The sequence below is a fragment of the Thunnus albacares genome, chromosome 6, assembly GCF_914725855.1.
Source record: "Thunnus albacares chromosome 6, fThuAlb1.1, whole genome shotgun sequence".
Classification (NCBI taxonomy): Eukaryota; Metazoa; Chordata; class Actinopteri; order Scombriformes; family Scombridae; genus Thunnus; species Thunnus albacares.
Genome location: NC_058111.1, coordinates 9668611 through 9681547, shown reverse-complemented (window position 1 = coordinate 9681547; position 12937 = coordinate 9668611). Strand labels below are relative to the sequence as shown.

The window sequence follows — 12937 nt, the reverse complement described above, 5'->3', positions numbered from 1 at the left end:
TTTTCTGTTCTATATTAAATATTAAATGAATTACTTTCAATACTGTGTTTTACGTGAGTGTATAGCCCTGCTGCTCATTGCAAAAAGGGCTACTGTATTAAAAAAGTGTTGAAGTCATTGAGTATGACCTTGATCAGCGCAGTCTACAGCTGGCCCTCATCACAAGCCAGCTGGGAGTATTTGATTCAGACCCACTTTTCCATTTCAGATAGAAATTTCCCTTTTGAAATGTCACAAGGGAAGAAAAGGGAGGAGATGGGAGGGAAGCTTGTCAGAAGTGAGGCTGATATGTCTGCAGCTAGTCTGAGGGGCCCTGAAACATGGATCCTCTCAGCCCCCAGTCTATTCTTTGATATTAAATAGGTGAGTAGTGAGGGTGTTTGGGCTGGCTGGTTTCCAATTGAAGTCTGACCTGAATGGTGAGGGAGCAGGAGGTGCTGCGAGGGGGCAGTCCTCTGTCAGTGGCTGTCACCGTCAAGGTGTACTCGGCTCGTTCCGAATGGCTGAGAGGGGATGATGAACGCAGCTCACCGGTGTTTGGGTTCAGAGTGAAACGTTCAGCCCTGGGACCTGGGAGAGACACAGCGTCCAAAATTTAACTAGAGACAATTAACGTGAGAGGGCAAAATACACAAACTTGTAGCATTTTGCCAGAAATAAATCAAACCCATTTTGAGACATAAAGATATAGCAGTTTTCTAAACCCACTTTAGCTTTACACTAAAACAACAAAGTGTAATGGGCTAACATTAAAAAAAAAATGCTACTGCTTCTGCAGGCGGCCATTAAAGTTGTCCTGATACACTCTTTGCTTTGTCCATTATTTTCATATATCAGGACACCTCATCATGTCTTATCGCTTCCGTAAACCACTGCATGAATCGCATTTACATACAAATACTTAATCTTTCAATAATTCATTTGCACAGATGAGCGCTTGGTTGTTTTTCCTGCAGGTACTGTACCTGACAAAGAATAGAATACGGTGCCATTCTCTCCTTCATCAGGGTCTTTGGCTTGCAGTGTGCCCAGGAGAACCCCAGAGGACTGCCCTTCTGACACCTATGGGTAAAAAAAAATTACAAATAGATGTCACTAAAGACATGAAAGGCATTTAATTCTCTGCCTGTCTGTGTGTCTGGTCTTGTGGCATCACCTTTATAATTAGGTTTTTTCCTGACTGGCTATGAATAAAAGCTGGATCATTGTCGTTGTCATCCAGGATAGTAACAAAGGCTGTGCCTGTAGCGCTGCGAGGGGGCGAACCTCCGTCTTGTACCACCACCACCAGCTGGTAACTCGACTGCTGCTCTCTGTCCAGAGTCATTCTTGTACTGATCTCACCTGGGGAGAGAAAGGGGTGTATGTATGAGAGGGATTTTATGCTGAGACACTAGTCCAGAGCACCGGAATAATGATGAGAGACTTAAGAGCCAGCAGGCTTTGATCATTGACACACAAGTAATAGACATGCACAGTGCACAGATGTACGAGTGCATGGGCATGCACAGTCTCACACACACAAATAGAGAACTTTTGGAAGCTTGGCAGATGAGACTTACAACTCAGCCAGAAACTGATCACAAATCAGAGTATAAGTCTCCACCCACAGACTAACAGGCTCAGCAGGCCAATTAGAGCCCAGCACGACGCTTAGTGCTGCTGTCACCATCGCTTGACTAATTTATGACAGTGGGGAAGAGACGACTATAGTCTCTCATATTTTACAGATGATTGTAAGTTGACTAAACATTGATTGACTTTTTATTCTAAATAATTTATATATTCTATGACATACTGTAGAATAAGTAATGTTTTATAGTGAATCATTATAGCTTTTTATATTGAAGGACATCAAGATCAGACTTTTAGCTCATATAGAAAAATAATTCTTGTTCAGTTATTTCAGTTTAGATAAAGTTTTAGCCTTATCTACAGAAAAAAAAATAGATACATGTAATAAAACTAAGCATTTTGAACTTTGGTTGGTTCAGGTATGTTCCAGTATCATCTGGAGCTCAGAAAACATCCAACATTCAACAAATAATAGCAGTACTGCCTTTCTTTTCAAAATGCTACCTCTGTCAACAGCAGCTTTGTTAAAGCATGACATTACAATCAAAAAACTGTTTTTCTTATCCATGCTTTATGAGATTGATGAAATGTTTGTATAATGAAATAAAGCTAAGATATATGGCTGCTGTGATTAATCTTAGTGCATCACATTCTCAACTAACCTGTGTGGGAGTTAATCTGGAAGTTGCGGTCAGGGTGCAGCAAGCGATAGCTGAGGCGTCCATTAGGACCACTGTCTCGGTCTGTGGCCGACACATGACCGAAGCCTGTCCCCGCTGGCAGGTTTTCTTTCACTGCCATGAAGACCCTCTCCTGTGTGAGCCGAGGAGCGTTGTCGTTCTCATCGGTCACAGATATCCGCACTGTGGCGCTGCCCGTCTTCTTCCACTGTCCATGACCAGCACTGGCCAGTACTGTTAGAAGATACATGTCCTTGACTTCTCTGTCTAGGGCACTCTTCACAAACAGCCAGCCACTGTCTGCAGCAATACCAAACCCAGCAGCATCTCCGTCGGGACGCAGGTGATACGCCAGAGGACTGGAGTAACCTAAGCCAGGTGTTTCTCTGTTCAGAGCCCTGACCTGCAGGAAGCGTGTATTTATTGGAGTGCCTTCTTTTAGTTCTACACGGTAGGTGAGGGTATCAAACACAGGTCCCTGGTCATTCTCTGCCTGGACATGAACCACAAGCATGAAGGTGGCGCTAAGCTGGGGTACTCCACTATCTTTGGCAATCACTTGGAGATCATAACGGGGTGCATTCTCATAGCTGAGGCTCCCCACCAATCGTATCTCTCCACTGCTGCGCTCTATGCTAAAGGTCCTCTGGATCCCACTTGGTGAAGACAGGTCAAAGGTGAGTTGTCCATTGGTTCCAGAGTCTCTGTCCTCAGCTTGAACACGATACACCACAGTACCCATTTCTGTATGCTCTGGCAGCAGCAGGGACTCCGAGGATGAGGGCAGGAAAACAGGCGGGTTATCATTGATGTCTGCGATGGTAATGTGCACACGGGTCTGGCCAAAGGCAGGGGGGTTGCCACTGCGGGCCTGCACCTCCAAATCAAGTGCTGACTGGGCTTCATGATCCAGGGACAGACTGGTCCTCAGGGCCCCAGTCTCAGGATCCACTGTAAAGTATCCTGCAGGGTCCCCAGAACTGATGGTGTAGGAGATATCTCTAGAGGTGCCTGGAAAGGGAGAAAAATGATAAAATCCAGAGGCATGTCACCGTGGCCCAGGAGGCTGAGTTAAAAGCACTGAAGTAACAGTATAGTACAGAAATGTAATTTTTCAATTTCCATGACTGTAATTGAGCTCTAAAAAGAAAATGAACATATAAACAACATCGTGAAATGGAATATTTGATTGATGTGATTTCAGAGGTAGGTGTGTATAGTGGCCCAACGCCTATTTGTACAAGTGGTGCCGGGAGCAGAAAAAAAACCAAAAAACTATTTTCAGCATGATCCAGTGTGACTGATGAATTTATATTGCACTGCATGGGCTGTATGACTCAAATGTGGGTGTTTGTGAGTGAGTGAGTGAGTGAGTGAGTGAGTGAGTGAGTGAGTGAGTGAATAACTGACTGACTGACAAAGAAGGTCATGTTATGTGGACCCTACCTGTCTTAGTGTTGGCCTGGACGTTGCCTACGACTGTCCCCTGCAGGACGTCCTCTGAAACAGTGAAGTAGTACTGAGTCTGTTCAAACACTGGTGGTGCCACCAAACCTGCCACCACACTAATGTTGACCCTGGCATTAACGAGGGCAACCAGACCTCCACCATCCTGAGCAGAGATCACCATGGGTATGACAGAGTTGGCCTTCCCATAGACAGACCGTGACAGGGAGATCACACCTACAAAGACAAATTTGCAGATTCATACAGGCTCTTTTTACATCAAACAACAGACAAGTTAGTAATATGATGACATTATATAATGTGATTCACCACATACTGTATGTTACTCTTATCTTACACGTGGTTCATTTTTGAAATCTTGAAAATACAGAGAAGCATATGGAAAAACAGGATGAATACTTGTACCAACCAGTGTCTTTGTTGAGAGTGAAGTAAGGGGAGGCCCCTCCAGGTACAGTTTTGTATGTAATTCTGCCATTCTCGCCTGAGTCTGGGTCATAGGCCGTCACTCTGACAACAGATGTCCCAGGGGCGCTCTGCGTGCTTAAACTGACAGCATAGCTCACTGGGTAAAAAGCAGGTCTGTTATCATTAATGTCAACCAGATCCACCTTCACGTAAGCTACTGAGCTCAGTCCACCCTGTCAAAGAAACACAAAGCTCTTTTGTTATATTATACCTCCACATACATTAAATCATGAAACGGAAAAAAAACACACCTGAAAGCAGGATTTGGGCCACATTAATGGTGCAAGTAGACCACATTAACGGCGCAAGTAAAAACCAGCAGTAAACCCTGTTAAAAATTCAATGTATAGCATGGCCTCTAAAATATAGTCCCAACAGGTTTGTGCAGGGATACAGATTGATAGTTTCCCCCGGGAAAGAGCAATATGTCATGACCCGTGGAGGGTGAGAGGGCTCACCGCAGCCGAACAATCTGTTTCATAGGCTTTTCATTTGCAGAGAATACAGTGCAGGCTTTTCATTTAGACCAGGTGGCAATAACACAGGAGGCGGCAGTCCAACTTGTTAAAATATTACTGCCTGACAGTTGAGGCATTTCTCCATCTGATTGCTTTAACATGGCTGCAGTAATTTTCTTTCATTTTTAACCTTTTATTTTTTAAGTATTATTTGGCATAAAGTGAACAGGATGCTATACTAACTTTTGAGTAAGTCTTCCATAGAGAGCCATTTTTACTTGGCTCGAATTGAAGTTTTTCTGCACAGTTGACCGTGTCTTTGCTCTCCTGTCTGTATGAAAAGCACGGCTGCTGTGTTTATAGGATTACTATGTGGCTCAATGGATTCATATTAAGCATGATTTCAAAATGTGGTGGCTCACCCCATCCACTGCAGTAACAGTGAAGTCGTAGCTGGCCAGCCCTTGATCTCTGTCTAGTACAACACTAGTGCAGATCTGTCCAGTCTCCTTGCCAATAGTGAACTGAGAGGGAACAGCGCTGTTAATGCCAGAGCCCAGGGAGTAGGTAATGGAGCCAAAAGAGCCGCCATCCGCATCTGTCGCAGTCACCTACGGAGAGGAAAACATGCTATTGGTTAAATAATTCAAACATTGTGCATTAAAATTAGAATTTATTAAGTTGGACGGGAAATATCTTACTGGATAAACGCAGCAGTTTCCATACTCATTAATGATATTAGTCTAAAGCCAAAGTAGATCAAATCTAAATTCTATTAGAGGGATGTAAGAATGATGGCAGTCCACGAACTGAAACAAGAGCACCATACCAGGTGCCTTTTGAAAGCATCTTTGGACGCGTTCTTTGTTGTTTATCTGAGCCGGCGCATGAGCCAAACAGGCCCTTTGGCAGAAAGGAGCTCTGAGGGAATGAAGGGGGGGTGGCGGGACAGAGGATGACTTCTACAGGCTCTGGGAGGGCTGCCAGCAGGGAAAACTGCCTGCTTCAGGAGTGGCGTCTGTCTGCAGAGGACAGTGACAGGGACGGCTGGGGAACAGTGGGATACCACACATTATGCTTCAGTACAGCACATTATACCCTAAAGTAATGTCCCGCTTGCGGTCTGGTTTTAATAACGCCGCACATCTACAGAGGGCTGGAACCGCTGGAGTTATAAAAGCAGCTCACAAGCCATCAGCCAGGGAGCCGACTCAATTACTACAGGATCTCCCAAGACAGCGCAAGGCAAACAGACCAATCAGATCGGGCCCCTGGGTACCAGCAGTATAATTGTTTGCAAGTGTTGGCTCTGGATCGCAGCTTGCAAGAGAGATTACAGTAGGGTTAAACCTCAGAAGTTGATTAGAATTCTCCTTCCTTCCATCTTTTATAAATGGATCTTTTTAGGAAAACACTAATTGGAAGAAAATAGAAGCTCGAATCATGCTCTGGTGCTCCAACACTCAGCAACAGGGAGCCTCTTCTGTGCATAAAATGGAGTAGTCATCAGGAACATTGCCAAGAAAAATAAGGCAAACCATGCTTATCATCAAAACCAGACTTTTTTTAAAGATGGCATTGGTATGAGTGTGAGTAGATGGAAATCATTCATTCGAGGTGATGAAGGTTTGGCTGCTGTAATTCAGGCTCCATCTCCTGCGTGAGCAGATGGCAGACGAGGGACTCAGCAGAAAGCATGCCCCACACTCCTGACTGTAACTCCTAACACTGGGTGAGTGGTGTGTAGGAGTGAGGGAGTTGTAAAGCTGGCAGAGACTCAAGCCAAAGAGAAGAATAATAAACCACATGAGGAAAGGGGAAACCAAGAGCAATACAAGAAAACTACTCCATCTTTTAACACGCTGAGGCTGCAGCTTACTGTAATATTTTATCATTTTGCAGGGGGACAAGTTATTTATAACAACCCCACAGCTTTATATGCATGTTTTCTCCACTGTTGTGTGATGATTGTCAGCTGGAGGGAGAGTTAAAGGAGCATTTTAGCATGAAAACCTGGGTCTTATGAAAAAAAAAAACTTTTAAAAAAGCAGGCAGATATGCAATAAGCAAGCATTTCCCAATAGATCTGTAGGAATATATTTCCTCTCTTGTGACTGACCAATTCGTGGCAGGCACTGAGCTATTTGAGAAGACTCCATGTTACTTTCCATTTTAGCCACAACCATCCATAAAAACTTTTTTTCAAGGTACTCCCACATAAAAATCACATGTTCATAGCCTACATTTATATTTATGATATGAAAACTTGAAAAATGAAAGGAAAAAGATTAAAAAAGAAGGAAAAGAGAAAAAAAGAAACTTTTGGTGGGGTGGGAGTTGGAGCTTTTTCATATGCATTTATGATACATAGTCAATTGGTGTGTTCAGACTGAACGCACATTGAATTAAGCGTTCTGTGTGAGTTTAAAAAGTTTTAACTTGAGCAAAGTACAGTGGCACAATGTGTGCGACAGAGATACTGAGTTTCTTATTTCCTGAACAAGTTCAGTGGAGACTGGGTGATGTGTACCCCATGAAATTAATTTACATGAGGATCCAGTGCTTTAATAATTACATTTCTCCCAATGCTCGAGTTCTGCCTAAAGTGGTGAGGATATTTGCAGCCATATGTTGTTTGAAAACCTGAGAACACTATGTTCCATGAGTTAAGTATATGACTTTTTTGGGGGAATGTACCGTAAGATAATAAACCGCACAATCACGTTTGCATGAATCCTAACCACCGTAAGTAGAATGCCTGAAGCAATCAGTCTATTTTGTAATCTACAGAGACTAAGAATTCAATTCCACTCTCATTTATAGGTTAATAGCAGCATATCAGTGTCATCTTTGCTGGAACACAGAGGCTTGTCTATCCAGAAGATTAGAATTTGCTAGCCGCCCTTATGAAATGACATATGAGGCCATATGCAAATGAAATACGAACAGGACAATTAGACAAACCACAAATCATGAACCCTAAGAGATGAAGATAACCTAACACAATGTGGCTTCTTACATCAAAACATGTCATAAAAGTCTGCTAGATAAGATTAGAATATATCAATAATAGAGCAAGCTTAAATCTCAAAAGAATGAAACAACATTCTCACAAAACCTTGAATAAGGACTGAAGCTTCCTTGGGATGTTGCATAATGCAGCAGTCCAGCAACAAGCAAGAAGTCATTCATCATTTATCAAAGTATTTTAACTACACACTTGTATGCTTGTTTATTTCCCTCTCAAATGTTCTTTGTTTTATCTTTTTTAATCTTCATTTTAAAATATTTTCTATAGTATAGTATAGTATTATAGTAACTCCTTTACACAGGCATACTGTAAATTCAGAAGAAAAGGAAATATTTGTAACCAAGTAAGTCATTTAAGATGTGCCAGTCATAAGTAGGAATTCTCTGCCCTCTAGGAGGGAGAAAAATACCACTCACCACTTTGTCGTATCCATCTTGACATGGATACGAGGGGCCTCTCTTTCTGTTTCCCACAGACTTTTTACTCTACTCCACTGCAATGTATAGGTATTACGCAAACTCTCTATTTTTATTGGATTAAAAGTTCAAAAGCAGGAGTAATCTTAGATCATCAGCAGCAGCCAGCAGTATTCTCCCTACACTCCGTGTATGTGAGTGAGGCATGATGGGAGCTGTCTTATCAGCAGGAGAAAGGCAACGTTTGGCCGAGTCCTTAGTAAAACAAGCTGGGGGAATCCAAAGATAACTGGGGCACTTTGTGGCTCTCCCATCAGATTCCAGGAGCCTTCCAGAGGAGACTTCCTGACTGACTGACTGTCCAATCAAGAGAAGTCACAGGAGAGAACATGCCTTTGTATGTTTATGTATAATATGTTCAAATGGAGTAATGAGCCTGAGGCTTTTGGATGCTCCAAAGTGTTCTGGCCCATCTAATGTCCTCACTGTGGTCTGATAGAGAGCCAGGCCTGGAAAAGCTAGTATTTGGGGGGTTTCTATTTATAGTGTTGAATTTCCCAAAAGGCCAATTATAATTCTCATATACGATTGACCATTGTGGCTTTTCAGTTCTTGTTCTTAGATTTTTGTGGATAATGCAAAAACATGTATGTCAGCGTGCCCTTATTTGCCCAGGCTACCGCTCCTCTGTCCATCTTCATTGTGCAGCCATGCAAAAAAGCCCCACTGTGGAAAGAAGTATTGTAAAAAAAAACCTGTGAGTAAATGAATGATGTAGAGCCCAAACCATTGAGGCCAGAAAGGGGTGAAATAAAGGCGATGTAGTTTTTAATCACGCTCCCCACATTTTACAGTGCCCAGTCAAACAAATCTGTCTCACGTAGTCCTCAGTGAAACCAGCCAATCTGGACTGCAACTCTGCCAATCCAAATAGGCCACAAATGACGGAGTGCGTATGTAAATGTTTGCCAACAGGGAAATTATCGCACACATCAATCAAATTCTGCATGCACACGTCCTTTGAGTATACCTAAGATGCGTAAGCAAAGACACAAACCTACAAACACTGGGGACAAAGTCATTGCTCATCACAGTTTCGCAATGCCAGCAGAGCAAAAGAGCGAGACCGAGTTAATTCTGAACTCTGATTACATCAAAATCTTCTCTGTAGTCACTAGGAACTCTTTCCAAACAAACCAAGCACAGATGAGTGTGCAGCAGAGGGCGGAGGCTACTGTGACTGTGGCCCAAAGCAAAACTCTGCAATGTTGTGGCATAAAGAAATGTTCAGAGAACACTGGATGACATCTCTAAATCTCTTAAGCTCAAATTTATGACTGAGCCTGCTTTTATCTTAATTGGGGACTGCTATTGAAGCTACAGTATATACATCATGTGACACATTGACTAGTTGGCTATGCAGCTGAAAAGGGTTTAAATAAGATAGAGATAGGTGTGGATGCTGAAGTTTCCATTCCTAAGGATCTAGAAGGAAGAGGACTTTATTTACTGAAAAGTGGAGACTAAAGATTAGAATGGAGAATAAAAGTGAGGGAGTTTGATATTCCACCCACTAAACAGATTTTAGCAGTCAGCTTTATGATGGGCAGCTTAAACTGCAGTAATGCAGCAAATTCGTATCAATCAGATCAGAGATTTACAGAAATATCAAGGCCAGTCACATGCACTTTCCAGATATTAATACAATAATACCAAATAACCAATATCAAACATAATTTTAATGACAGGTTCACAGACATGACCAATTAAGCCTGTAATAGCAGGACTCCCACAGGAGCAATTAGAGGCAGCATGTGATAGATTGATGGAGTGACACAGAGATCATTAAAAGACAGTAAAGGCAAAGAGGAAAGCGTAGGCTCAAAGAAATCAAACGAGTGGGCGAGTCGCAAAAATCTGGACTGAGAATTGCTTTGAGCTTTCGCAGCTGGTGTGAAGCATTGCACACTCCTCTCCTTCCATTGTCCTGGCATCACTTCTGAAGAGAGCAGAGATGAGGAGAGAGAGGCGGAGACCTCCTAAAGGCCTCTTTCACTACTTGCTAAAGTAGCAGATATGCAGTTCAGGGGCTTTGTGACATGTCCAACACCACACTAAAGCCTTAGACAGAGACCACAGCAGCCCGGTGGAAGGAAGAAGCCCACACGATGTTGACGAATATATCAAAACACAAAACATTTGTCGCACAGACAGTATTGTCTGGATTCCAACCAACCACATGTGAAAGGTTTTGGTGGTTACTGAAGAGACAAAAAGCTGACATCTTCACTGCATATTTTAAGACATGGGTGAGGTCTATGAAATGGTGACACTAAATATTACCAAACTGTGGTCTGTGATGTCTGGCTGTATGTGTAGTGTATGTGTGATAAAAATAATGAAATTTTAAATGACTCTCCAGCTGAAAATGTATGAAAGACTTTCAAGAATCACCCCAGCTGCCTTGTTGTATTCCTCAGCTAGTCTACATGTGCATACAGAGTAGGTCCAGATACAGCAGTCTCCCTGAGGCACCATTACCTGCCTGAAAGACTATGTATGTCTTTCAGGCATGCTTTTAGAGCCCAGGAGCCCTTTGCCATGGCTGTGAAGTGAACATGATGTTTAAAAGAGGTCTTGAAAATAAATTTGTTTTTTAAGAGGGTGTGGTATCCTCTGTTTTTCAACAATCTCTGGCAATTTTAAATGAAAAACAACTGCTCATTAGATGGAAAAATCCTCTGATTCTGTTCCATTTATTTAAAGGAAATGCTAAACATCCAATCGCTGACTTTGATGGCTTAATAAACTCTGAAAAACAAACTTAAACATGCCTGAAACAGAACTCAAGCATAGAATAGCTATGTTAAGAGGAAGGACCTAATAGTGTGCCATGTCATGTGATATAGTCTCAGTATTTATCTGGTAATACAAATGGAAATTTTGGCTTCATGGTGATGCTGCAACAAAAGTCAGGGGCTAAACAAGACATTTGGATTATTGGATTCTTTTGAAGGCATCAATATCCACAGTGAATCTTATGGAAATCCAGACATTAGTATTTGAGACATCTTATCATGGACCAATCTCAAAAAACACAGAGATTTGGCATGAAGGAAGCACTAGACAAAAGCTCATGGGAGTCATGTAAACAATTAGAAATCATCCTCTGGGAACCATGAATAACTGTATCGAATTTAATGACCATGGGCAAACAGTGTCAAGTTGTACTGCTCTGGACAAAAGTGGATGGAAGGACCAAAGAACAAACATTTCTGTGCTTCAACCTCACTGCTTGCGGGCAAAAGGATCATTTTGGTTGGGCCCAAATCTTTGTGTGCGGGCCGCCAAATATATTCTATTCACAAGAAAAACTCAAATATACTCTTTTGACTGAACATTTTACATCAGCTCTCAATTATCCTTTGAATAATTTCTTTTGTAAAAGCTTCAGCAACATTACACTGACATTGGCAGAGTCACATATTCTTTATAATTACAGAGCAAACAGCTATGTAGAGTTGTATTCAAAATCACAAAACCTCACTCAGTATCCCTGCATGACTTCACAAGGAACAGTCTATTCCAGATTTGTCAAGTACTTTCTCTGTCCAGATGTCCATTAAAATACATCTGCTGTATTGGGGTATCCCTGTGAAACACCGTATAACTGTCAAGGTTAGTAACCATCTTAATCACACTGATTTCTCCAAAAATATACAGTTATGTGCCACTTGCCAAATCATATCATCCAGAACTATCCTTTCACTGAAATGAGTTCCAACTGTCCTTGTTGAGCTAATGATTTGACCAGACGAGAGCAACCCCAACACAACCCCTAACCCTAACACAAAAAGTCCATTATACATGTGCCGAAGGGTAAACATGACAACAAATAATACTTTACACAAAACTTTTCCAAAATCATACAGTCTTGACATAATTTAGTTGCCCAGTCAACATCATAACATTTGGCTGCTTTTGGAAAAACTGAGCAACTTTTGTTTGTCTGTAGCGGGAAAGCAATGTTTTGCCAAACTTATGGCCCCAGCAAGTCCTTCTGTCCTAGTTTCCTTGACTGGGACTGTCTCAGCTCTTTTAAGGCATAAAAGAAACTACTTTCTGACACAAGGAGACAAAGAAGGATAGATTTCTAAATCAACAATGGCTCCATGAACTGCAGCTTTTCATCTTACTCTGTGTAGTGCACTGACATAAATGTGGAGGACCTGAGTTAAGGGCAGCAGGTTAGCATGGTGTAAGGTCCACATATCTGGCAGAGGAACAGAGGGGAGGTAATATAGCAGGCAGGGGTATAATGACACTCAACGCTAGAGTGCAGACACAGGACAGGATAAGGTTTCTGTCTCTTTCCCTTCCTCTCACACATCACTCACCATAACTACTACACTGCTGGAAAAAAAAAGCGAGTCAAAACATCATGACAGAGTTTCTGTGCTTGAAGTGGGTAGAAGGTCAGTGTGTTGATGAATTAAATGTCATATAACATGCAATTTAAGAACATCAAGACAAAATGCTAATAGTCTTTTATGTGAGGAAAGATGAAGATGGAAAGTCCATTTCCAAAAAACAAGAGTTGGAACACACAGCATTTTAACTTACATATTTGTCTCTTGGGATTATATAAATTCTATACCATTATAGCAGGATTAAAAATTTGGCAAGACATTGTCACATTATAGTTCTTTGTTTAATAATATGGAGGAAGCTGTCTTGGAAAGCTGTGCTGAAATCCACACTATGAGTAGACATCTGTAAAATAACTTTCTGTAATAAAAGAAGAAAAATTTTCCAAACAAACAACTACTGTTGACTAATAAT

The 12937-nt window shown here is 41.8% G+C and overlaps 1 protein-coding gene across 1 annotated transcript in view; it reads right to left on the bottom strand.

Moving 5' to 3' along the window:
• Positions 1–12937, bottom strand: part of LOC122984397 (protocadherin-16-like) — an 83934-nt gene that overhangs the window by 14581 nt on the left and 56416 nt on the right. Inside the window, exons 3-9 of the mRNA XM_044354817.1 lie at positions 5071–5259; positions 4132–4363; positions 3702–3938; positions 2238–3266; positions 1157–1344; positions 966–1062; positions 413–570 (exon numbers count right to left, since the gene is read on the bottom strand). Coding sequence (XP_044210752.1) covers positions 413–570; positions 966–1062; positions 1157–1344; positions 2238–3266; positions 3702–3938; positions 4132–4363; positions 5071–5259 — 2130 coding nt within the window. The remainder of the gene's footprint in view (positions 1–412; positions 571–965; positions 1063–1156; positions 1345–2237; positions 3267–3701; positions 3939–4131; positions 4364–5070; positions 5260–12937) is intronic.